The sequence below is a fragment of the Fusarium vanettenii genome (genome assembly GCF_000151355.1).
Source record: "Fusarium vanettenii 77-13-4 chromosome 3 genomic scaffold NECHAsca_2_chr3_3_0, whole genome shotgun sequence".
Lineage (NCBI taxonomy): Eukaryota > Fungi > Ascomycota > Sordariomycetes > Hypocreales > Nectriaceae > Fusarium > Fusarium vanettenii.
Window position 1 is genome coordinate 2,563,571 of NW_003315880.1, and position 23,143 is coordinate 2,586,713.

The window sequence follows — 23,143 nt, forward strand, 5'->3', positions numbered from 1 at the left end:
CCTTGATTTACAGCTTCATGACGATGGTGAGCAAGTCGGACGCTTTCCCCTATTCCGGGTATCGGCAAAAAACCTGTTTTCTCATCGAGCTGAAAATGCCCAACACTGCCAAGAGAAGAAAAAGTCTTGGCCCTCTTGGCCCCAAAGTAACCTCGTGTACATCCAGATACCGGATGCGCTCAAGGTTGCACCCGACTTCCGGGGGTCCTCTCCCCTCCCGCGAATCAAAACCCAAGAAATGAAGCTTCAAGGGTGCTTTCCCGGGTTGGTCACCTAGAGGCACATGCACATAAGCATATCTTTTTGTAATTCCCAGTACGAATAACCTCCCCCCTAGCGGCTCCTCTCCTATCAAAACAAACGTCTCGTTGTCCTCCCCCCCATGTCCTCTTCCGCTTCTTGCCTCACCTTCTAGAAAGGGGGTTTTCGGCTTAGGCTGGATGAGGAAGGTGTCGCGCTATGTTTCTAAAGACGAGAAAACAGGTGAAGCCATCCCGTCTCGCTTCAGAGAGGCCGGATCGCATCGGCCTTGGCACGAGGCAGGCTTACTCGGACGAAAGACGAGATTTCGCTCTCTTGAACCCCGGAGGTCGACTGATGGTCTGATACTGCTTGCTAGCAGGTGGTGTGTCTTCTCTTCCGACTCTCAGCTCCAGACTCGCAGACAGGGGCTCTGACTTCAAATCCCGCATTCTCGGGACGGAGGGGAGGGGAGGGTAGAGGCTAAGCCTTGTGATGCGGCGCTTCAGCCTTCAACGCCAAAAACCTCGAGAACCTCAACCTTTGAGATGATGCATCGTCAACATCGATACCCATGCGACGATCCGCCATCCAGAGGCTGAGAACGCCGTCATATTTACTCGACCCCGTATCCTTCTTGCTTGGCGACCCCGCAACACGGTGGCTCGACGTCTTGGCTGACAATGCGAGACGAATGATGGTCAGTTGAGCTGCCCACCTCCGGATTCTCCTGTCTTGGCGCCAAGATCGCTCCCCACAGTCCCTCCCTCCTCCGCTGTTTGGGGCAAGGATGCACTTGGGGGCGGATGGAGGTTGGAGGAGGGTAAGATTGATTGTCCCGGGCCAACACCATATGACGCGACGCGAGCTTTTGAGGGATTCCGCCTGAGTCGCGGGTTGCATAAATAACGATCGCCCGCCCTCGTTTTGGTGCCGCTGATCATCGCATCGTTTGCGTCTTCTTGGGGAGTTTTCAAGTTGATTCTCGGCACTATTTTGTCGTCCTCTCTGGGTTCATTTGTCGTGGAGTAACAAGAGAATAGAACCCCCTACGTGGGTGTATAGGTACACAACCATGGCCGCCACGCTCAAGAAGATTTACTACTTCATCGCGCCAGACGCGGAGAAGGAGTCAGATGGCCGCGACAAGTGGCCTTCACGGACTGCCTTTGTCCTGGCAGCAATGGTAAGCAGCCAGGGAACTGCTGTGCTTGTCAATTGTTAACTTGACCTCCAGGGTGGTGCTGTCGGTCTTGGCAACCTCCTGCGATACCCTTCTGTCGTCTTTGCCAACAATGGCCTCCAGTGGTTCATCCCCTACTTCATCGCCCTCATCTTCCTCGGCATTCCCACCCTGGTCCTCGAAATCTCCATCGGACAGGCCTACCGTGGTAGTGTGGTCGTTGCCTTTCACGGCATCAACAAGCGCACCAAGGGTCTCGGACTGGCTGTCATCATGACGGGTTTCGTCGTGGCTACATACTACGTTCCCATCTTGGCTTGGGTCATGCACTACTTCCGAGCTTCGTTCCACAGCCCTCTGCCGTGGAAGGACCGTGGCCTGGAGTTTTATATGCAAGATGTTATCGCCAACAAGGACCCCATCACCCCTGAAAACGGGGGCTATGTCGAGTACCCGGGAACCGCACTGATTGGAGAGACTGTTGGCTGGTGCGCCTTTATCTGGTTCACCGTCTGGCTTTGCATGTTCAAGGGCGTTGGAACCACTGGTCGAGCCGTCTACTTCACCATGGGTCTTCCCGTCATCATGCTGATCATCATCCTTGGACGTGCCGTGTCTCTCCCCAACGCTCGCGACGGCATCAAGTACTACTTTGGTGAGTGGAACGGCTGGCGGCTTGGAAACGGCGACATCTGGCAGGCGGCTTGCGGTCAAATCTTCTTCTCCATTGGAGTCGGCTTTGGATATTTCACGTCTTACGCCTCTTACAACACCAAGTACGCCAACGCTGTGCAGGATGCGCTCATTATTGGCTGCTGCAACTCCCTCTACGAGATCACAGCCGGTTTCGCCGTCTTTGGTGTCATTGGTTTCTTGGGATACTCCCCTGATGATCCCTCCATCTCTCTCAGCACCTTCACCGTCGGTTTCCTCACGTACCCGCTCGGTCTTGCCGAGATGCCCGGATCAAACGTCTGGTCTGTCCTCTTCTTCCTGACTCTGGCTGTCCTGGGTCTGAGCTCTGCGTTCGCTCTGCTCGAGTCGTTAGTCACGCTCATCTGCGACTCGAACGTGGGCCGCAAGTACTCTCGTATCCCTATCTGCACTACCGTTGTCGTTGTCTCGTTCCTCCTCTCACTTATTTACTGCACCGAGTTTGGCTTCTACTTGTTGGATGCCGTCGATACCTGGACCAACAACCTCTGCCTCATCTTTGTCGTGTGGTGTGAGGCTGTGTGCGCCACGACGCTCTACCGCTACACGGACGTGATCGGACAAGTTGGCGTGGTGGGATACGCATTGTACAGTGCTGGTTACATCATGTCCATGGTCCTTGGAGTTGCTGTCGGCCAGGCTGTAGGACCTGAAGCTGGTGCAGGTGTGGGCTTTGGTATCTTTATTGTAACCAACATCGTCGCGGTCTTCATGTCCAAGACTCCTGACGCTGGAGCGCCGAGATTCTGGGGACACCACCCCATGCTGACCAGGTTCTGGTGGCTGACATTCTACTCGGTAAGTTTATGAGGCCCTTTGAAGCTCTTCCTCTCTAACATCAGACAGGGCAACCAACTCCGCCGTGACCTCAACGTTGTCATCGCCACCGGCAAGAACTGGAGCATTCCATGGTTCTGGCCTGTCATCCTTCGCTACATCTCGGCCCCGATTCTCTCCATCATTGTGTCGTTTGCCTACCCAGCCTTTGCCAAGAAGAGCAACGACCCCCTGCACATCTTTGCCTTTACCGCGGTCCACTGCGTCATGCTCCTCATCGCCTGCGGCTTCATCGTGCCCCGCTGGTTCGACGTCTTTGTGCCTCCGGAGAAGATGCACCTTAGCAAGACCTTTTACGCACCTCTCGTGTCTGTGGCTCCCCTGGAAATGAGGGAGGGCGAGGTCATGGAGGAGAATCGCGAAGTGGAGGAAAACCGGGACTCGGGTGAGAAGGGAAAGGGTATGCGCCAGGATGCTGATTTTCCGGAGCGTTAGATCGGGTTTGGGTGACTGTTGGTTCAGTTCTAGGTTGAGCATGTAGCATTGCAATTCATTATTATTCTTAACTCAGTTGAAACATACAAAACTTGACAATACCACGTAAACAGAAAATACTGCATCTAACTCATCCAGACTTTGATTCTTTCTCACCGGGCTCCTTCTCTGGGACCACTTCTTGCGCCACTTCCTTGCCTCCTGTTTCGCCTCCCTCATTTTCTTTCTTCTCAACCTCCTGAGACTCCTTCTCAGTTTGCTGAGCCTCTTCGCCTTTCTTGGCAAAAATGTTGACACTTGGCATTGAGACGTTGCCAAGCGAGGAGACAGCATTGGGAACCTTGGGCATAGCGGGCATATTGGGCATGGCTGGCATATTTGGCATGTGAGGCATCTTGCTCGGAAGCCAGCCCTTGACATCGCTGATACCCGTTCCAGCCTGTTGCGCAACTCCAAAGAGGTAGTTGAGATAGTTTCTCTTTTCTGGAGTGTCGGCATTCTCAGGACTTGCATCCCCAATCAAGTCGCCTTTGTCGTCGGGAAGCGGGACCAGAGAGGCGGCGGCCGCAATATCAATAGGAGACTCGTCGGGTAATTCGTTTTCTTTTGCCTTGTCCTCTCCCTCAGTGGCCTTTTCGCCTTCCTCATCTTGAGCGGGACCCTTCTCTAGGATCTCTTGGGCCGTCTTTTCTTCAGCAACTTCCTCGGGAGGTGTCTCGCGGAACTGAGGGTCGTCGACGACGTTTTCTTCGCTGAGGAACCATTCCTTGACTAGCTCGGCCGACTTGTCCGTCATTTCCTCGTACCCACGATGCTTCTCTGGTTTGAACATGTTGAGATGCGCTTCAATCTCATCACCCGCTCTGGGCATGACGCATCTGTCGAAGAGAGGATACGCCGAATGGCTTTCCTCAGGCACAGCGCAAAAGGTTCTCTCAGGAATAAAGTAGCCTCCGCTCCAGTAACCGTTTTCGCCAAGAGAGCAGTAAAAGTCGTGGATCCCGATGCCTTTGAGTGCTCCCATGCGCTCCAGTCGACGGTTGAGCTCCTTTTGTCTCAGTAGGGCACCGACAAAGGTGAAGTGGTCAGAGAGCCAAGCGAATGACTTGCCCACGTTTCCGCGGTTGATGTAAGCTAGACCTTGTCCGAGGGCATCCATACTCGAACGGTATCCTTCGACGACGGATTCTTTGTTGATGTTTTTGACACTCCGCATACCCTTCATGATGGCCTCCCGGTTCTTGTAAGCGGCAACCCCCCCGGCGGCAATAGCGCCCACTGTACCCGTCTTGACAGCGACTAATTGCCATGTTTTCCACTGAGGACTTGCCGTAGCGGCTACACTTGAAGTTGCCGCACGCCGGGCACTGAGACGTGCGAGGCCTGCAGGTGCAGCAGCTCCTAAAGCCGTCATGACGTTGAAGACGCTGTTGACCTTTTGGTAGTTGGAGAAGGCACCGTAGACAAACATGGATCGTGCAAGGCCATTGTATGGCGTGTCAAAGGTTAGGATGCCTTGGATGAGGGGGAAGATGAGGCCGTCTTCGCTTGAATTGGCGGCTCTTTCGTTGAGAGTCAGAAACAACGAATCCGCGGCCACGAAGCCTCTTGAGTTGAAGTTAGCGATGGAACGGGACGGAGAGGAATGAGAGCACTTACCCCATGGAATGAGCCACGAGAATGACACCGACGTCTCGATCGTTTGCCGGCCATGGCTTTTCCGACTTTTTCTTGCGCACATCCATGACGCGTTCCTTAAGCCTGAGTATGTTAGCGAGCCCAGACCTTTACGAGCGAAAAACTTACCATTCAAGGAAGGCCTCGGTGGCCTGGACCAACTCGCCTGTCGTCTCATATTTGGGATAAACGACGGATTCGACCTTGTCATCGGGGAGTTCTTTCGCGACGGCTTTCTTCAGATCCTTTCAGAGGTTAGCGGTCCGCTTTGGCTGTCTTGAGTGCTGGGGACACACAAAGGGAAAGTCGTGAAAAGTATCGTCGGTTCCCTAGTTAGATAGTCAGTATGGGTTTTCATGGCCCTGCGTATAGAAACAGACTTTGAACCCGTGGATAAAACACAGCAATAATGTTCGAGGCATGATATGTCGTGGGTATAAGGTTGAAGTAGCAACTGACGCAATGCAATATTCTCTGGGAAGGGCAATCATTTATAAAGGTCCCCCAACCGAGAACAAACTTCATAATCTATCCTTGCATGACGTTGTCAGTCTGTCAACTTTCAGGTTTTCCAGCCACACGGTTGTGCGAGGTGGTGCGTGGCGAGAGCCAATCGTGGCGTCTGGGCATGTTGGGGATAACGTCATCTCGATCATCTTGCAGCGCTAGCACCGGAGCTCTCCCACGTTTTGTCCCTAGCACGGGTTGTTTGGTCTGTGAGTGGCTGTTTCAAGTTACAGGGCATCATGGGGCTTAGATTTGAGATCGGTTATCGAAGTTGATGCGAGATTAGTGGTGGACATTTTTATTTATCACCCTGTTCTTTGCTATTGTCGTCGATAGTACCTTGTGGAGACACTACGTAGTCTTAATCTACCCTTCTCAGCGTCGACACTGGTTGTCGTTGATAGACTCGTCCTTCAACTGAAACCATTTCTTACCCTCCTCCGCAAATACCACCATCTTGTCTTGCCCTGGCTTATAAAGCGGCCAAGTAATTCCCTTTCCATCCCGAGGGGCTTTATGGGGGTTGTGAGCAAACGACAACCAGAGAGCTATTTAAAGCTTGTCAGTTTCCAGGTTTTCTGTTCATGAGCTGCTGACTTACCTTGCATGCCGTTGGCGACCTCCCATTCGTACTCGGTGGAGTTTCCACGATATTCATAGTGTGTACCGAAGAGGAGGGGGAGCTCGGCTGGACCGCCTGTTAGCTAGGTATGGAGAGTTATGAAATCGCATTTACTTACCGCTGTGAGTTGCTCCAATCCAGGGCAAAGGGGAGATATTGGAAAAGTTTCCAGTGTAGTAGTATCGATATGTCGGGTATCCAAACTGTGCCCGGACTCTGCAAGAAATGTGAGCAGCTGATTTCCACTAAAGGCTTGTGTACTCACCTTATCTCGTTCGCTACTGGACAGGTGATGGCCTGTAGACCAATGGCGACCTGGGATGGGGATACTCCGCTTGCATTGTAGGCTCCAAAACCGGCACCTTCATTCGCATTGTTTCCCATGATCCATGGCTAAAATGGCCAGTGTTAGCAAGTCCTCAGGGAACAATGTGCGCTCAGAGACACTTACCACTCTTGTAACCAATCCTCTCGCCAGTCTATCGGTGGTGTTTGAGAAAGCAGTCACGTTGTCTGCAACAGGCGTGAAAGAAACGCTCGAAGTGTTGGAATACACTTCCTGGAGAACAGAAGCATCAACACGCTGCATGCACTTGAGCTCTTCCCTCTCTGCCAGACCGCCGCAGCCAGTCAGTTTCGCAATGGTGCTAAAGTCTGAGAAGTTCCCGAAGGCCTTGGCCAATGTGCTTGTCGAGCCAGAATCTGAGATCAATCCCTGGACAATCAAGTCGTCTGGGTACGAGTATCCGTACATTCCAACAGAAGCACCGCCGGCAGATTGTCCCCATAGAATCATCTTGTTGACGTCGCCACCGAAAGCCGCAATGTTGTCTCGTGTCCATTCAACCACCATTCGCTGATCAAGCAGGCCCACGTTCTGATGCGCTGCTTTGGCGTTGGGAAAACCAAACAAGTTGACACGGTAGTTCATGGTGACAACGATATGACCCTGTGTTCGTTGGATCCATTTGTCAGGGATCTTGTATAGAGAGTCTGCGCCACCACCCGTGAAGCCACCTCCGGGGATGTAAATGAAGACAGGCAATCGCTTAGAGACTGGCTCGAGAGGTGCATATACGTTCAAGTACAAGCAATCCTCAGAGTCTCCGCCATTGGTGAGGAACTCGGGCATATTCTCCGTGTACACGGTCGGATTCTTGCTGATAGGCTGCATACAAGACGGGGCATATTTCTTTGCTGAGACATGGCCATTGCTCTTGATCCGTCGAGGTGGTTGGAAGCGTCGAGAGTTCAGAGGAGGTTCGGCATAGGGAATTCCTAGAAACTGACGGACAGCAGGAGCTGTTTGATTGATGAACCCTGTGAGTTTTCCACTGGTTGTCTTGACCGTCAGGGATTGCTCCGTTGGGTGGTGCGCAGCATCGGCGGAACCGAGATTGAACGCAGCCAAGACGGCGGTGAGAAGAGATGAGGAAGGCTTCATCTTAGCAAAGGAAAACCCGTTGAAAGCTCTTGGACACTATTTGCTTGGCATACATTGTTGCATAACTATATAGTAATGTATCCATGTTAATTGAATGCCGTGACAAGATGCCGACCTCGGTCTGGATAAACAATCATCATTGTGCTCCTGACGTTGCTAGCATTGTCCGGGGAAATGATATCAGTCCGGGGTTGGCTACTAGATAGCTATTAGCATTGGTCAGAAAGTCAAAATTTCAATGATTTTGCGGGGCCCCTTGCATTAATTAATAATTATGTTTTGCGACACGATCGGCAACAATCGTAGCATCGTCTGCTCACGGTGGTCTGTTCACCGTGTTCTAGCATCTGGCTCTACACGCGTTGTAGAGTCTCACTATCAGAGATGGGATGAGTCAGGTTAATGACACGCAGCACCCTTGTTTGGCACAGCATTCGCATGCATGAACGTACAGGTTTGGGACAGATTGTGCTGCAACGCGCAAAGCAACGCGACTCTATCTGCACCACAACATAGCTTACTCATCTCCAAGGGGATGTTTCGAAATCGACTCTCAAGTTGGGTTTTGCATGCCATAGCTTGAACTTTGGAAAACGGCACGCACAGATTTGTCTGGATAGTGATAGTCTCTGTTCGGGGGCATTGGGGACACAACACCAATTCTATTACCAGGGAGGTTTATTTATTACTGGCTAAGGATTTATCCAGTTTTGGCAATGACTCGTCCCATTTGCTTCCCCCATGTCATGTTTGTCGATCCGGGCCCGAGGTAAGAGTAGTCACCCCGCATTTTGATGAATAGAATGCGGAGAAATCGCCTTCAAGGAGGGGAATGACCACCTGTGGAAATTTACCGCCAATCCCGTCGGTACCATCCAGTACTTGCTGGTCGAGCATTGGGCTCATCTTGGGTTCCGTGGTCCTTTTCCTGGTCGATGAGACACGTCCAACCCACTTCTCGCGGGTTCACCCATTGACCTGTTTCCCGACGTTTCTGGCACTAAAAGAAAAGTTGGCTTGCCTTTATTACTAACAGGTATAAAAATTTGGAATTCCTTTCTAAGGAATAATGTCACTAGGAGGAACTCAGAATGTTGCTCAGTAATGGAAACCGCAGACTCTTTTGTATGTCAAGATAAAGGAAAGTCGTCGAGTACGAGAATACTCTCGATTCGTTTCTGCCCGCTCTAGTTGAGCCAACTATATACCATGAAACTATTCTAGGCTAAAAAAGAAAAAAAAAAAGACGTGCCCTCCACGACAGAACGCTGCCTATATTAGATGGTATCTTAGTCTCTCTGGCTCCCTCATCTCATTGCACGAGGGGCCCTGGGTCTGATGGCAACAAATAGAGATTCTCCTACCTTCCGGGTCATTGATGGAGGCTGCGGTAATTGCAAGTAGCCGGATCATGCTGCTAGGTGCTCCAAGGACGAGACCGAGAATATGTGGACGACGGCTCCCCAGCGCATCACGTACGCAGCCGAGCAGCCTTTGGCCCTCTTTGCTGTCTGGTCTCGAGAGATGTCTCCATCGTATTAGGGAAGCGCATCCTTGCGCCGACTTCTGCTCTTCAGAACATGTGCGGTGAAATTTCTGCTGTTCGAGAATAACGCGTCGAGTTGCAACCTAGGGTGCTACTTTACCAGCAAGTACCTGGAGGGGTATGGTCTGACTACCTCTTTTCGAAACCTCAACCATTTGCCAGGTATTATATATCTGCGAAGCAGACTTGCAGGTAGGTTCCTACTTATTACTCAGCATGAGTAGACAGCACTGGATATAACAATGGCAGGATCTACGTACTGGTGAATCTCCGAGTGGCTGTCAAGGAGAGGTTAGCTATAGTCTTCCAAGCGTCATAAAAGGCGCCCCATAGATTTCCAGCAAATTCCTACTTATTTTGAAAGATGGAACGGAGTCACGGATTTCAGAGCTACTCTGGCACTCATGTGCGGACATAGCAAACCGCCAGGCCATACCACTATCGTCCCTGCGATTTACATGGGTTGTGCGATGAATCGGTCAGGTCCGTTATCGCCGATAACTGCAACATCTTTGCAAATGGCGAGTCTATCAATGATTAGCGTAGAACGGCTGATGAGGAGTTGGGGCTGGCATGATCTGCCAGAGTGGATGGGATCTAGCAAACATTCCACGGATGGTATTCTGGGCGTCGAGTTCGTCGATTCCAGTCGCCTTCAAATTCTGGTAGTTGACATATTGGTGGCCCAGTAGACTAGGTGGGCTTTCATCATACATTCACCTATCCCTTCGCCTCGATGGAGGACGGGGGGTCTGTTTCCCTCGCTCTTGCATCTGGCCCTGGGCTTACTGCGATACCACTGGTTCCTAGGAGATTTTGGCTTTGTATTTGCGCGTTTTAGAAAGAGAATGATTTTATGGGACGGCCAAATACCGCCAACCTCATCGAGCATGTTTACTTTCTACTAATTTATTGATGCGAACTTGGCGATAAAGGACCGATTTATGTAGAAGACATTGAGATTTGTAGAAGACTCACATGATACAGTCTAAAAGATCGAGTGAGCAGTGTGGTTATGTCGTGACGGAGAGGTAATAGGGGTAGACCAAGCACTGTAGTCTCGCGGCTAATAGTCTAGCTCGGTAGCCAGCTCCTGCTCTGCTCCTAGCGTGTGTAAGCTGGTCCCATGGGTAGGGCTGGCTTTTCGGCGCGTGGCCCGGAGGTTGTCTCGATTTAGGTAGTATGCTTAACTATTAACATGCCGTCTATTTTAACTTGGCATCCTTGGCAAACAACTCAACGTGAGGAGTCTGGTGCAACTAATCAAGGGAAAGGACCGTTGGCGGTAATGGAAGTTTAGCGCCCTTAATTTCGACGAGATGCCCAGCCACTTGATGGCGTGATCATCTTGATTCTTCCAGCCATGGCCGAGGAGCGTCGGGGCAGGTATAGCAGACACAGCAAGATGGTCTTGTGGAATACCTCGCTTGGATTATTTGTTCTTCAATTTCAGTCTTGGAGCTCATAGCGTCTTGTTGTGCTTTCAGAAATTGCTGTCAAGAGTGTACAAGTCTTGACCTGGCAGTGACACTGTTCAAGACTTCCCATCTCCGATTCTGATCAAGTCCGCAAAGCGGTCAAGATATGCCCTTGTTAGCTGAGTTGTTGCTTTTTGTAGGGCTTTTACTCTCCTGACTGGTCTGGAGCTTGTCGGGTCGCCGAAGCTATTGGCAGCCACTGAATGCGCTGGCGCAGGACACGGCCAACGGACCCCAACGAGAGTATCAATCTCCGCTTGCGAGAGCTGGAGGCGAGTCTAGAACCTTGGTTGGGTCCTGCGGGTGATCGACGGGCTAGCGGTTCCATTTCTGCCCGGAGTAATGGGCCCAGAGCGAGAAACGGTGCAGCATGACATAAGGCTTTTAATGGAACCCATGTCTTTGACTGAACAATGGTAGAATGGGCAGCTATTCTAGCCACAGGTCTGTGTAAAATAAGGAGGTTGATCGTGACGATGATCATAGGTCATTATCGTGGCTCTAGGGCTTTGCTGTGGCGCTAGATCAAGTTCCAGACCCTTAGGCCGTCGACCGATATCAGGGGTCTCGGACAAGACCCCAAGATTTTGCCTTAGCCTTGCAGAATCAACGGCTATTGACGCTACAGTGCCAATAGTCGGAGGGCAGGCTTCAATTAATGCGCGCCGTGCATCAGGTTTCAGCTCCAATATTGTCAGCCTTATGGGCTCCTCAACAACTGTCGGTGCCGTCGATCCCGGGTCTGGATCTCTGGACGATTTCCGGGATCTGTGTATAAAGACTTGGCGCCAAGTCTTAGAGATGTCTCTCCCAGCTCGTAGGAAGACAATCTATCGGCTCACAATAAGCCACCTCGGGCATTGTCAAGTTTTCCCCAGTCTCAATCATGCACTTCAACGCTGTGGCTGGGCTTGCTCTGAGCCTCGTGGGCTCCGCATCGGCCTTAGCAGCCCCCAAGCTTCCTGCTTCTGGTCTTTGCCCCAACGGCCAGTACTGGGATACTGGTAAGGGCTGCACTGCATCACCGCCGCCTCAGAGGTGTTCCTCCGACCAGTACTATGATAGTCTCAAGGGTTGCGTGAAAGGGCAGCCTCCTAGCGGACCTCCAGGCTTGCTGTGCACCATTGTCAAGACTCTGGTCAGGGTGGCACGTCAGGATTTACAGGCTACGTCCTTTTGCTCTTCGTACCTTAGCATTCCTGTGTCGACCAAGTCGGTTACAGTGACAGCCTACACTACGTATGATAGCCTATGCCCTTCTTCCCATTGGAAAGTCTCTAACATTCAACAGTGTTTCAACGACCACTTCTACCATCACGTCGGGAGTCACCACAACGACTGATTCAACCAAGACTATCACGGACTCTACAACCACTACCACATCCACCGAAACCAAGACGACAACGACCAAGAGTACGACTACATCCACCATCACAGAAGTCATCAAGACTGAAACCATTACTGCATGCGCATCTCCCGTCGCCCCGCTCAAGAAGCGCTATAGTGACATCGAGGCTCATGAGGAAAGGGTCAAGCGTGAGAAGTTGCACCGCATTGAAGCACGCGGTATTGCAAAGCCTGGTGCCTTTGCCAACTACGGCGACCCTGCGGCCGTGTCCTACGCTTGCAACTGCTTCGACATTACTACCTATACCACTACATCAGTCACAACTTTGCGGACCAAGACCGTCACTGCCTCTGTCACCGTAAGCATCATGTCCCCCCCCCTCCTGACTCAGCTCTTATTAACAACTCTTGCTTCTAGGTTCCCTCGACAGAAAAGGTTACAGCCACTTCCACGGCTACTGCCACTTCCACGACGACTATCACAGAGCCAGCTACCGTCTACACTGAGACGGTGACTGAAAAGACAACTACCTCTATAACCCAAACCGTGCTCAAGCCAACTGTTAGCATCCTTGCCATGGGAGGATGGAACAATGGCCATGCGCTCTCCGATGAGGGTGACGGCACGGTCGGCGACGACGGCTATGGAACTACACTCTTGTTCAACCTGGGACTTGACGGAACTCTGAAAGTGACCAATGGTGTGAGGAGCGGCTCCAACGGCCAGACTGATCCCAACAATTATGGCTCCAACTCGTTAGTGCTGTTCGGTTTCAGCGGTGGCGCCCTAAAGGACATGACATGCACTGTCACGCAGAGGACCGACGGCTCTTGTCCCTTGAAGTGCCAGGGCACCCGAGGAAGCACCAACTTTGACTGCGGTGTCTACTGGCGATTGGGCAGTGATGCTGATGTGCAGGGTTGCTCGGTGTTTACTCCCTATGCGGTTGGTTCTGTTGGTGGCTAAGCTCAGAAATGTGCAGACGCGTTGATGAATCAATGACTTTTGAATACCATGCTGGTGGTAGATGTGAATAAAACTGCTGTGCACGTACACGAAGGGACAGCAACACTGAGTACAAACGGTGCTCTTCATAGACATGACTAACTGACTGGGCACCTTCAAAGTTTCTGGTTATATGAATTATATGATATTCTTTTACTCTAAAACACCTGCTGTCCTTGAATACCCGAGTTGATATCTATCAAAGCCAATCGTTCTCCTGTGATTGCCCTCTTACATGATCGGAACAACCAGTCCATACGACTCCTCCTCAAGCAAGTTGCTACTGTCAATGGATAACGAGTACAGTAAGGAAACAAGGACTGCTCGGTATATGAGCAAGTCATCAAGCGGGTGTTGGCTTGTGTTGGGCAGTTTCCAAACCGGGCGCAGTCGTGGTTCGTCCTCTTCTTCATCATCATCTACATTCTCTTGCACTTCTTCAGTTTCCCAGAGATCCCTTATCTTGTCAAGAAGCTTGCAAACTCCTTCCTTAGCACGATCAAACCCCGCTGTATCCCCTGGAAACACCCCATGGAAGAGGCATGCTTTCAGGTCTGGGTCCCTAACGGCGTGGAGGAACCGTTCTAGTTTCTCGTGTAATTCAAGAAACATGAATTGGTCCCTGCCTATAGTGCTTTCTGCAGTGCCCGGGTTGGCGTTGAGCATGACTTCTTGTATGGCGTGACCCAGGATACCTAGAGTCATCTGCCGGCAGAGAACAAGGGGCCCTGCCTGTTTGAGCCAAGCGTCGATCGCAACAATTTCAAACTCGAGTGCGGTCTTTGCTGCCACCTCCTCCAAACGATCACCATCGACCGCGGATAATGGTCTTGCAAGGTAGTCAGACGTCAGTGCCCAAGCCGTTGGGCTTAACTCGAGCTCCGTCACCGGGTCATTGGTTACTGTCGTCGCCCAAGAAGTTGCCTGTGCCAATAAATACCTCTGATCTCTGGAAAAGTCTCCAGGTTGGTCAGGAGAGAGTTCCAGGTAGGCTGAAGTCTTCATGGCCCAAAATCGGCTATGTAGGAACAGAGTATCTAGCTTGTCGCGGAACCGAGCCTTTGTGCGGGGGAATAAGAGCGGTAGAAAACACGGTCGATCCGCTATTAGAGGATACAATGGACCCCATCTAGCGATGTTGAAGTTAATCAAGTTTTGATCGAGCAGTTGCCGCAGGAGCTCGCAGGATGAAGGCCACGATGATGGCAATAACCCGCAACAGCGCTGACTGGGAGGTGCTTTCTGGACATTGCAAACACATTCTGCTTCAGCTCTCTTGAGAAACATCATGCTCAGTTCGAAGTGAACATAGTTCCAGTCCAGTTCCCTTGCATAAGTCACCATGATCGACTCTCGTTGATTTATCGCTTCTTCCGTTTCGAACATTGGGACTTCCATATATCCATTGCCGTATAATATCAACCATTTCACCTCATCCAAGCCCTGAGAAGTTGGCGAGAGTTCGGCCTCGTATCTCTCAAAGACACCCACGGCACCCAAGAGCGGGTGTTGGCGAAAGGTGAGGTTGAATCCGGTGCCTTGCACTCGTGGAAGTTTGGATTCTGGATCGATGATGAGGCGCGCATATCCTCTTGCAAAAATGATGGCGAGAGTAACAATGAATCGTATGGAACTGTATGCTGGGACTATTGACAAGTCGGATGGTATATAATCAGCTCCTGTGGACTTGCTTCCCCATAGTTTTGTTTCGTCCAAATTCATTGCTGTTAGAAGGGCAAGCCAAGTCGCTGGGAAATAATCGTCATGCCTCTTTTTGAGGTACTTGGGATCTTCGAGGGCTACTAGCTCTTTCGGGAGGGGGACATGGTGAATGCGTTGATGCCGGAGAGAATTTAATTGATCCCAAGATGGTTCCAATATCGCTTTGGCAAGAAGTACCGGAGTTCGTGAGACGGTTCGATATCTCATCTCAATCCAGTCAAACTTGCCGTCATTGAGACGTGACCATGGGCCGATGGCATAGGCACCGGACTTGGTTCGCCCCGGTCCAGCTGCCAAGAAGCTCTGGCCAATAGTCAATGCTGCAAAGAAGAGAGCAATCACGCCAACGACGGCCGTGGCAGCGAAACTGAGAGGGTCCCAGTTGTACTGGTTGTTCTCATCTTGAATCTCGCTGAGGATGCTGACTACTGTCTTGAGGATGCATTCTGTCGTGTTGAGAGAGCACTCGACGCTCTTGGAAGGCATTATGGTAAAGGACACGGAGCGGGGACCTTGGACAGGGAGAGAGGCAGACGATTGGTGTTTTATGAGTCGCGATTGTAGCGCGTGGCTGTGTCCACAAGCAAGACAATGAGGCGCGCTATTGAAAACACTAGTCTCAGAGCGAACGGGAGGGAGCCCGTGAGATTGACAGAAGGTAATATTTAACTAAATTGAATTGTGACTGGAGATGTGAGAGGTATAATCTAGTAGATATCTGCAGTCACGATCTTGTCCTGACGCCAGTGTCCTTCCCTGGCTGACCCCTGGTATCTCAGACGCAGGTGATAACGACATCGTCGCTAGTTCAGCTGCACCCTCGATACCTTGACTTTAAAGTGAGGCCCCAAGCAAATTCTTCGGTCATTGAAACGCTCGACTTGGAAATAAACCCGGAACTTCTTCCCACCATTCGAAACCAGGATCGACTTTTGGCCCAGCTTGACTCCATGGCGTTTAAGCACAGCTTCGACAACTTCAGCTGGATAGTCAAGGGCCTCGGCGAAAACAAATAGATCTTGCATAAGCACATCCATACCCTTTTCGGCCGAGTTGAAGATGGTTCCTTGGAATTCCCACTCGTTGTTTGATTTGCCCCAGAAACACACCAACATCTCGCCGTTCATCGCCGCCGGCCTGAGGCAGCCCCAACGTCGCACCCCGTCATCAGGACTGAAAAGAACAGAGTCTTCTACATCCCAAATCTTCTGGGGTATTCCTTGCACGCTCAATCTCGGGACGTCGGACGGAAACTCGACGGCGACGGCGACGTGACGAAAGATGGAGACCAGGCTTCCAGATGTTAGCTGCTCCCGCGGTAACCTCGTGAGCAGAGTAAAAGACTTGGAGTTGATTGGATAAGAACTCGTGATGCCGAGGCTCAAGTCCATTCTTCCCGACTTGGCCGCTCTCATAAAAATGTTTGGCCCGGCCTTGCGCATAGGGATGAGAATAGGTCGGTTTTGCTCATCGGTGCATTGGAGTGAAAGGGAATAGCGGATAGCGCCATCCTTGTACTCCGAGACCCAGTGAGGTCCTTGCATATGAATGCCTTTGTTTGTGATGGCCATTTGGTATTCATTGACCAATGGATCTGTCCTCAGCGTAATATTTGAACACCAAGCAAAGTCCCCTGGTCCCTCAGCGAGGAAGCTGAGATAGGGGCGCCCGTCCCAGCTGCGGCGCCAGGTCCAAGCAAATATGCTCAAATCGTTGGTAGTCCTGATGATCTCTTCTTGTAACCGTGTAAACGCCTTGCGTCCCTCCCCGTAGAGCATAGGCATGTTGATGTTGAAGATTCCTAGGAGGCAATAGGCCAGGTCTTCATCTCGGGTTGTCTCCCTCTCGGCAGCCCAAGAGAACCGCTTCGCAACGCAAGCTGAAGACAGCGGAATTTTATGGCTCAGTATACCGGCGTCGATCTTGGTTTTTGCTGAGAGCTGCTCGAGGAGGCTCATCTTGTCGCCAACATTCTTCCAAGATCGATCAAAGAACTGGATAGTCTTGGGAGCAATGAGCTCTTGCAAGGTCCAACCACGATTGAACCATCGGCACTTTTCCAATTTTCCGCCTTGCAAATCTGACAGATAAGCGTAGCACACCTTTGCTTGCTGGTACCACTTGTACATTGAGTTTATCGCCTCTGTCAGCTCGGCGCTGCTAGATTTGTCGATGCAACATGTATCGATCCATACGTATTCGATGCCATCGCCTGTCGCAAGTCTACATGTGTTTTGGATCTTCTTGTACCCCTTCTTATCTTTGGCGAGAGGCGACTTGCAGTCCTCAAAGGTGACCTCCTCGCCATCTTCCCAGGTGTGCGAGAGGATTGCGTAGGAGGGGATGTTGTTTTGGTAAAACTCTTTGAAGCGGATTTTACCATCCTTAGTGAACCTCTTGGCAGAAATTAACCTCATCGTGAAGGTACGATTGGTTTCGATAGGGTGAAAGATATGAGGGACGAAAGATGAGGGGTTTTCTGCATCTGGGCATGTAAGATTACCTACACACAGAACCAACTACCCACTTGGGTCTAGAGTGATATTAAGATGCGTTCGTTTACAAAGATATCCTTTATCGTATTGAGACTGATGAATTTCAATCATGATACCAATGTGAATAACATCCAATGTGTATCAAATGGCAAGTGGCTGCAATGAATAGCAATCGTGGCGGTGAGAAGAGCCAATAGGGTTTAATTGATGCCAAGAACGATTGGTCCAATCCTTAGATTTGTGGAATGGGATGGGTAATCCCTGGACTGGAGTGGGTGCATTTGTAGGACTTATTGAGAGATGGCGCCTGTAGATTCTGCAACCCTCTGTATTGTATACTTGATCTCACTAGCCATTGGTCTTATCCCTCAATACCAAAAGGGTCAATAGTGGGATCCTCATGTCTCTGATACTCCATCCAAACAGCAATTTCCTGCGCAATCCTCTCTCCATAGACCTCTTTAACAAACCCAAACATGAGATCAATTCCCGAGCACACACCAGAAGACGTCCAGATATTTCCATCAACCACCCATCGAGCACTTGGAACCCATTCAACTTGAGGACGCCAAGCAGGAATCACCTTCCAAGCTCCTTTGAACGTCGTAGCTTTCTTGCCATCGAGAAGCCCAGACAACGAGGTGATACCGGACCCGGTGCACACTGTGACAAGGTACTTGAGGCCAGGGTACTGTTTTTGGATGAACTTGATGATTGGGTTCACGACTGCAGGGTTGGGCTGCCCGGCATTGTTGGGGTCCGGATCAAAGCAGCCCATGCCACCGGGGATGATGAGAACGTCTAGCTGAGGAGCTGTCTCAAAAGTGTGTGTAGGTGTGATCAGCTGGGAAGTGGTGAATGGGGGCATTCCCATCTTGTCTGGCCAGGTCTTGGGGAAAGTTGATGTGGGCTGCAGACTCTCCGAGATGACTGACAGGGAAATGCCCTCGACGTGGGTGGTGAGGACATTGAGAACGTCGACTGGGCCACAGACATCGATAAGCTGGAAGCCTTCATAAAGGACCACTCCGTATTTCTTGGGTGTCTGAGCCATGGCTGTAGAGAGAATTAATGTTTTGTATTGTTTGAAGAAGGAGAAGTGGCCTGTCTCTGGTTACACAAGCGTTTGGGATGGGGAGTCCTCTGCCTATTTATACAAGTCTCAGTCCGACATGACGGAATGCCGGTTATGCTCAAACATCTTCAGGCCCCTTATTTTAGTAGATAAGGACGGCAAATGAGCGTGAATTTCTCATCATGATCTCGATTCGATACTCGGATCCGCATCTCCAGCCAAGAACCGCTCAAGACTGCATGAGAGGCCAGCTTTTTTCAACACTAAACTTCTAAAAGGAAGGATCCTCAAGAGTCAATCATCACGCAGATTCCCTACCTTGCACGTATTCTACTTAGGCCACCCAGACACTACGGTCTAGACCTTGATAGATGGAGCAAGACTTGGCTAATGAGAGTCCAAGTACACACCCATAGCATATTTAGCTGCACCGATGATCCTCTTCGAGGAGGGAGGAGCATGCTGTTTGTAATCTCGGGTTGGTGTGTGCGAGACCTGCTAGGTTGGCTGAGCCAGTACGAAGACGGGCCAAGGAAACCAGTTACTTGGACCAGACGCATTTCTTGAGGTTCCGGATACTCAATGGTAAAGCTTTTGGACAAACCATCTCAGCCCTACCCCGCGCTCAGGGGCTTGATAATCTGGGGTAACCTCTACCAATCCCTTCCCCAGATGCTCCCCAAAGTGGCATCCGTAGCGTTAATGCTGGGCTGAAATTGCGGTTCCGCACCACACCCACCCAGTTGGCATCCCTGAAAGGGTTGCAATATGGTCACACGAAGCTTGGAACATTTCTTGAAGATTGTGCTCACTAGAGACCGGCACAGGGTCAACTTCAGGTCACAGCGGAGAATGTAAGAAAAGAGAGTACGATGTATCTTTGTCAATATGTACTAAATAGCACAATTCTTCCAACAATATTTCTGATCTCGTTGTCGATATAAGATGCGGCACCAGATCGCTTGCGTGCCGTCATCTTTTAGCTCCGGTTCCGGAAGCACATGAGCGGGAGCGGCTCCGATGCCCCAGGTACGGAGCCGTGTGATGAACCCGGCATAACGGAGCCGTGATACCCCACCTGACCGGACCTGCAGCACCACCACACATTGTCCAATGTTCTTGGCAGCAAGCACCATGACAGTAGCTCGGCACGTGAGCGTCAAGCGGAATGCCGGAAAGTGTAGGGTTGTTGACGCTCCCGCATTCTCCTTGTCAAGGATGGTACAAACTTCAATGAGAAGCGATACTGAAATTATTGAGCCCGACGACTCCTATTTCAAGCGTCGTTGATACCAAAAACAGAAAATTCATTAAAAATCAACAAGAAGATGCTTGGAATATACTGGAACATACGCACCATACACATCATACAGAATGTATCTACTTCCCATCCCAAAGTGTTCAACAGTTTGTCACGATCGCAAGTCCAGCTTTCACCACGCAACAGATAAAATTCTCCTGGCATAGTGCGTTATTTCACTGTAGATCACTTCCGGGCTTCAAAATTAAAGGAGTCATGCGTTAAAAAGCCAGGCTGTTAGCAGAAAATCATAGCAAATCAAGGTTCAATCTCACTTGATGCCAAATATTAGCTTCAACCCCTGAAATGACGAACTATATCTCCATTGGCACCTCAGACGAGTTTCCAAACACAAACAGCAAGATGAACGCATCATTTCTCTTACTCCTGGTGCAATCGCCGTCTTGCGTTGCATTATCTTGATGTCGTCAGTGTAGAAATGGGCACAATGTTACGTGGCGACGTGTTATGAGGCCGGCATTATGCATAACTATATAAAAACACGGGTCTCATAGGTGGGAAATACTTGGAATTACGGAATAATCCATTTGGTTGAATTCTCCCGTGATGTATGGGGGAGAGTAACTGTCACTGAAATCAGGTATAAGATCAACTTGATTCACTCATGAGACAACATTACGATCATCCTTATTTCCTCCTTCTGAGTACAGACCAACAAATCTCTTTCAAAATACCAACATTATGCGTCCCGCTACTCTCCTCAGCGCTCTTACCTTTGCCACATTCTCGGCAGCGGCGGTCATCGACAGCCAGGGCAGTGCTGCCATTGTTGCCCGCGGTCATGAGATTGAGGCTCGTGGCGACTCCTCCTTGCCCCTTAATCAACACTTTGAAAAGAGACACCTCACTCCTCGCTGGGAGGATGGCAGTGAGACCTTTGGGTGGCCTGCAGACTCGGTCGGCCGTGGCACCGTCGACTACCAATTTGTGGTGACCAACCTCGGCAACAACAAGTTCCGCGTTCAACTCTACCACAGCGGCCCTGCCAACGGCCGAGATGTCAGATACACCTTTACCGCACCTGGCATCTCAATTGTCAAGACTCTGAAGCCGCGCAGCTCTACCTCTTTCGAAGTGGCCAAGTCTGGTGATGGCTTCCAGGTCAAAATTGAGCGTCCTTGAAAGGCTCAAGAATGGCGAAGCTACTACCAAAGGGTCAAATTCTGGGATACTCGCGAGGTGTTGGGGCTATGGATCAGGAGACGTGGGGGATGAGGGGACCTTGCAATCTGCAAATAGCCATAGCAGCAAGTAAACGAGCAAATTGCCGACTTGATTGAAGTAGCCGAATGTTGAATGTGATTTTTGAGACAGGGGTTCTCGTGTTAGCCTTGGCGTAGATCTTGCTTTGGGCAACAGTTCAATGATCCCTGAGTGCACCTGAGGACCATTCGCATAGTTATCAGTACCCTTATGATAAGCTCGGAAAGTTGCAGGAAGTTTCCGAGAATTTAGCTGTAATTGATAAAAGGAGATCCAATAAATGAAGGACGCCTCGGTATGGACGAAAGTAACTGACGATACCCCCGCCAGGTCCTCACCTCGGTCAACTAGCCCGAAGTTGATAGATCGGCGGCAACAACTGCCTAAATAGGTACTTGTATGCGCCGCCGACTTGTTCACCATGATCAACTATAGCATCAAAATCCATGTTCCGCCTATAGTTGGAACTCTAGAATCATCGGCAAGTCTCCACGGCATGTCCTTATTAAACTTTATTTTGACAGTTATTCCTCAAGGGAAGAGAATCATTGGGTGGTCAGCCCACGCCATGTGCCTCCGCGGACTGCACCACTCTATACAGACCCTGATAGAACTGACAAGGAATAACCACTTCCCCTAATCGTACTGCTTGAAACCCCTCGTTTCGGTTCTTTCGGAATGGTAAATAAAGGGTCATGCGATTGCGGGACTGATGTTTACGAAAACATGTCTATATAAAGGTACGCTCCGTATCGTGAGTAGTACACCAAGCCAACCATCTCGGTGCACTCTCAACTCTGTCTTGACAGATTCACTTTCTCAAAATGCGATTCCTCCTCTCTTTGGTTGGTCTCCTTGGAGCCGCTTGTGCTCAGAAAAATATCTGCGACACCACCTGTCAGGAGGGCTGCGATGCTGCTTGTCAAGCCGCGATCCAGGGAACCTACGAGTCCGAGTCCAAGCTTTGGGTGAGCGACATTGTCAGCGATCCCTTCTATGACACCCCAGCGAATATCTCCTCGGCTAAGCCAGGTGACATCCTCCGCTGGGAGGCTGTGCCCGCTGCGCTGCTCAGTCGCAACTGGACTATCCCCGCCAGTCTGAGTCTTTACCGCTTCATGTACGCCACCGAGGATCTTGATAACAGCACTATCCCCGCAACTGCATGGGCTTTACTCCCGTTTCACCGGTCTCTCTCGACTCCTGGAGAGCCTCGAAAGCTTCGGACTGTCGTCTGGACACATGGTACGGCCGGGCGTAGCCGCCTCTGCTCGACAACCAACAACAGAGGCCTCTACTATGACTGGAAGGCGCCGTTTATCCTGGCCGAGTCTGGCTATGCCGTCATTGCGCCTGACTACTCCGGCCAGGGATCCGATATTCCACAGGGATTTATGTATGAGGCTGGTTTTCTGCACGCGGCTGATGTTGCGTACTCTGTTGTTGCCGCCAGAAAAGTCATCGGAAACTACTTGAGCCGCAAATGGGCTGTTTTTGGTCATAGCGAGGGAGGTATGACAGCTTGGCGTACCGCTGAGCGTCTTGCGCGAAAGGGAGAAGAGCGTCTTCACAAAGCTGGCGAATTCATTGGCGCTGTAGCTGCTGCTCCTGCTCTACGACCTCAAAAGCTTATCCCGCTCTCGTGGAAGCAGACGGGAACCGGTGGCGGCCCATTCTCTGTTTACTTTCTTCAATCCCTTGCCAAGCTTTTCCCCAAGCAGATCAAGGTTGAGGACTATCTCGCGGATGTTACTCAGCAACGACTCCAAGTCCTCGACAACTCGTGTTTCCAGACTGGCTTTGCTGCTGTTGGTACTCTCAGCCCTGAGCAACTCTTCAAGAACACCAGCTGGCTCCAGCATCCCGCCACCAACGAATGGGCCGTCCGGTACAATGGCCAAGGTCCTTATCCTCTTGCTGCACCGCTGCTGGTCATCCAGGGCGTCAACGACACCATCACGCCTGCGGTCCTGACTATGGAGGATTTCAACCTTACTTGCTCCTCCTACCCCAAGAGCCCGATTCATGCCAAGCTGTATCCTGAGATGGGCCACGGCCAAGTTCTCGAGTCTGCTCGTGCCGATATTGAAGCTTGGCTCGACGCCAGATTCAATGGCAAACCTGCTGGAAAGGCATGCTCTATTGAAAACATTGAGCCTTTGACTGAGCACTATTCTCGAGGCGAGCTGTTCTGGGCAGCCAACATTGTCCCCTTCTAAGTGACTCTGGTCACATTTTAACACGTTAGTGCTAGTTATATTTAAGGATGTATTTTCCCAGTGCAGTACAAA

At 50.8% G+C, this 23,143-nt stretch overlaps 9 protein-coding genes across 9 annotated transcripts; 4 read left to right on the forward strand and 5 right to left on the reverse strand.

Annotated features, from left to right (window-relative positions):
* Positions 1-1,199: 1,199 nt before the first annotated feature.
* NECHADRAFT_67592 (uncharacterized protein) lies at positions 1,200-3,484 on the forward strand. The gene is made up of 3 exons (XM_003052683.1): positions 1,200-1,426; positions 1,478-2,935; positions 2,984-3,484. Exons 1-3 carry the CDS (start codon positions 1,316-1,318, stop codon positions 3,407-3,409), a joined length of 1,995 nt encoding a protein of 664 aa, XP_003052729.1. The 5' UTR covers positions 1,200-1,315; the 3' UTR covers positions 3,410-3,484.
* A 55-nt stretch (positions 3,485-3,539) lies between these two features.
* Positions 3,540-5,508, reverse strand: NECHADRAFT_36628 (uncharacterized protein; the record flags this gene model as incomplete). The annotated part of the gene is made up of 5 exons (XM_003053179.1): positions 3,540-5,016; positions 5,069-5,170; positions 5,216-5,331; positions 5,383-5,415; positions 5,467-5,508. The coding sequence occupies 5 exons, from the start codon at positions 5,506-5,508 to the stop codon at positions 3,540-3,542; spliced, it is 1,770 nt and encodes a 589-aa protein (XP_003053225.1).
* Positions 5,509-5,968: 460 nt separating this feature from the next.
* On the reverse strand, positions 5,969-7,659 carry NECHADRAFT_92078 (uncharacterized protein; the record flags this gene model as incomplete). Its single annotated transcript, XM_003053180.1, has 6 exons — positions 5,969-6,141; positions 6,195-6,281; positions 6,334-6,431; positions 6,481-6,608; positions 6,667-7,575; positions 7,630-7,659. 6 exons carry the CDS (start codon positions 7,657-7,659, stop codon positions 5,969-5,971), a joined length of 1,425 nt encoding a protein of 474 aa, XP_003053226.1.
* A 3,910-nt stretch (positions 7,660-11,569) lies between these two features.
* NECHADRAFT_78013 (uncharacterized protein) lies at positions 11,570-12,997 on the forward strand (the record flags this gene model as incomplete). The annotated part of the gene is made up of 3 exons (XM_003052684.1): positions 11,570-11,922; positions 11,975-12,389; positions 12,449-12,997. 3 exons carry the CDS (start codon positions 11,570-11,572, stop codon positions 12,995-12,997), a joined length of 1,317 nt encoding a protein of 438 aa, XP_003052730.1.
* Positions 12,998-13,267: 270 nt separating this feature from the next.
* On the reverse strand, positions 13,268-15,244 carry NECHADRAFT_78014 (uncharacterized protein; the record flags this gene model as incomplete). The annotated part of the gene is made up of 1 exon (XM_003053181.1): positions 13,268-15,244. The coding sequence occupies one exon, from the start codon at positions 15,242-15,244 to the stop codon at positions 13,268-13,270; it is 1,977 nt and encodes a 658-aa protein (XP_003053227.1).
* Positions 15,245-15,561: 317 nt separating this feature from the next.
* Positions 15,562-17,175, reverse strand: NECHADRAFT_78015 (uncharacterized protein; the record flags this gene model as incomplete). The annotated part of the gene is made up of 1 exon (XM_003053182.1): positions 15,562-17,175. One exon carries the CDS (start codon positions 17,173-17,175, stop codon positions 15,562-15,564), a length of 1,614 nt encoding a protein of 537 aa, XP_003053228.1.
* A 439-nt stretch (positions 17,176-17,614) lies between these two features.
* On the reverse strand, positions 17,615-18,307 carry NECHADRAFT_36000 (uncharacterized protein; the record flags this gene model as incomplete). Its single annotated transcript, XM_003053183.1, has 1 exon — positions 17,615-18,307. One exon carries the CDS (start codon positions 18,305-18,307, stop codon positions 17,615-17,617), a length of 693 nt encoding a protein of 230 aa, XP_003053229.1.
* Positions 18,308-20,330: 2,023 nt separating this feature from the next.
* NECHADRAFT_105993 (uncharacterized protein) lies at positions 20,331-20,771 on the forward strand (the record flags this gene model as incomplete). The annotated part of the gene is made up of 1 exon (XM_003052685.1): positions 20,331-20,771. One exon carries the CDS (start codon positions 20,331-20,333, stop codon positions 20,769-20,771), a length of 441 nt encoding a protein of 146 aa, XP_003052731.1.
* A 905-nt stretch (positions 20,772-21,676) lies between these two features.
* NECHADRAFT_92081 (uncharacterized protein) lies at positions 21,677-23,071 on the forward strand (the record flags this gene model as incomplete). Its single annotated transcript, XM_003052686.1, has 2 exons — positions 21,677-21,697; positions 21,728-23,071. The coding sequence occupies 2 exons, from the start codon at positions 21,677-21,679 to the stop codon at positions 23,069-23,071; spliced, it is 1,365 nt and encodes a 454-aa protein (XP_003052732.1).
* Between the last annotated feature and the right edge of the window lie 72 nt (positions 23,072-23,143).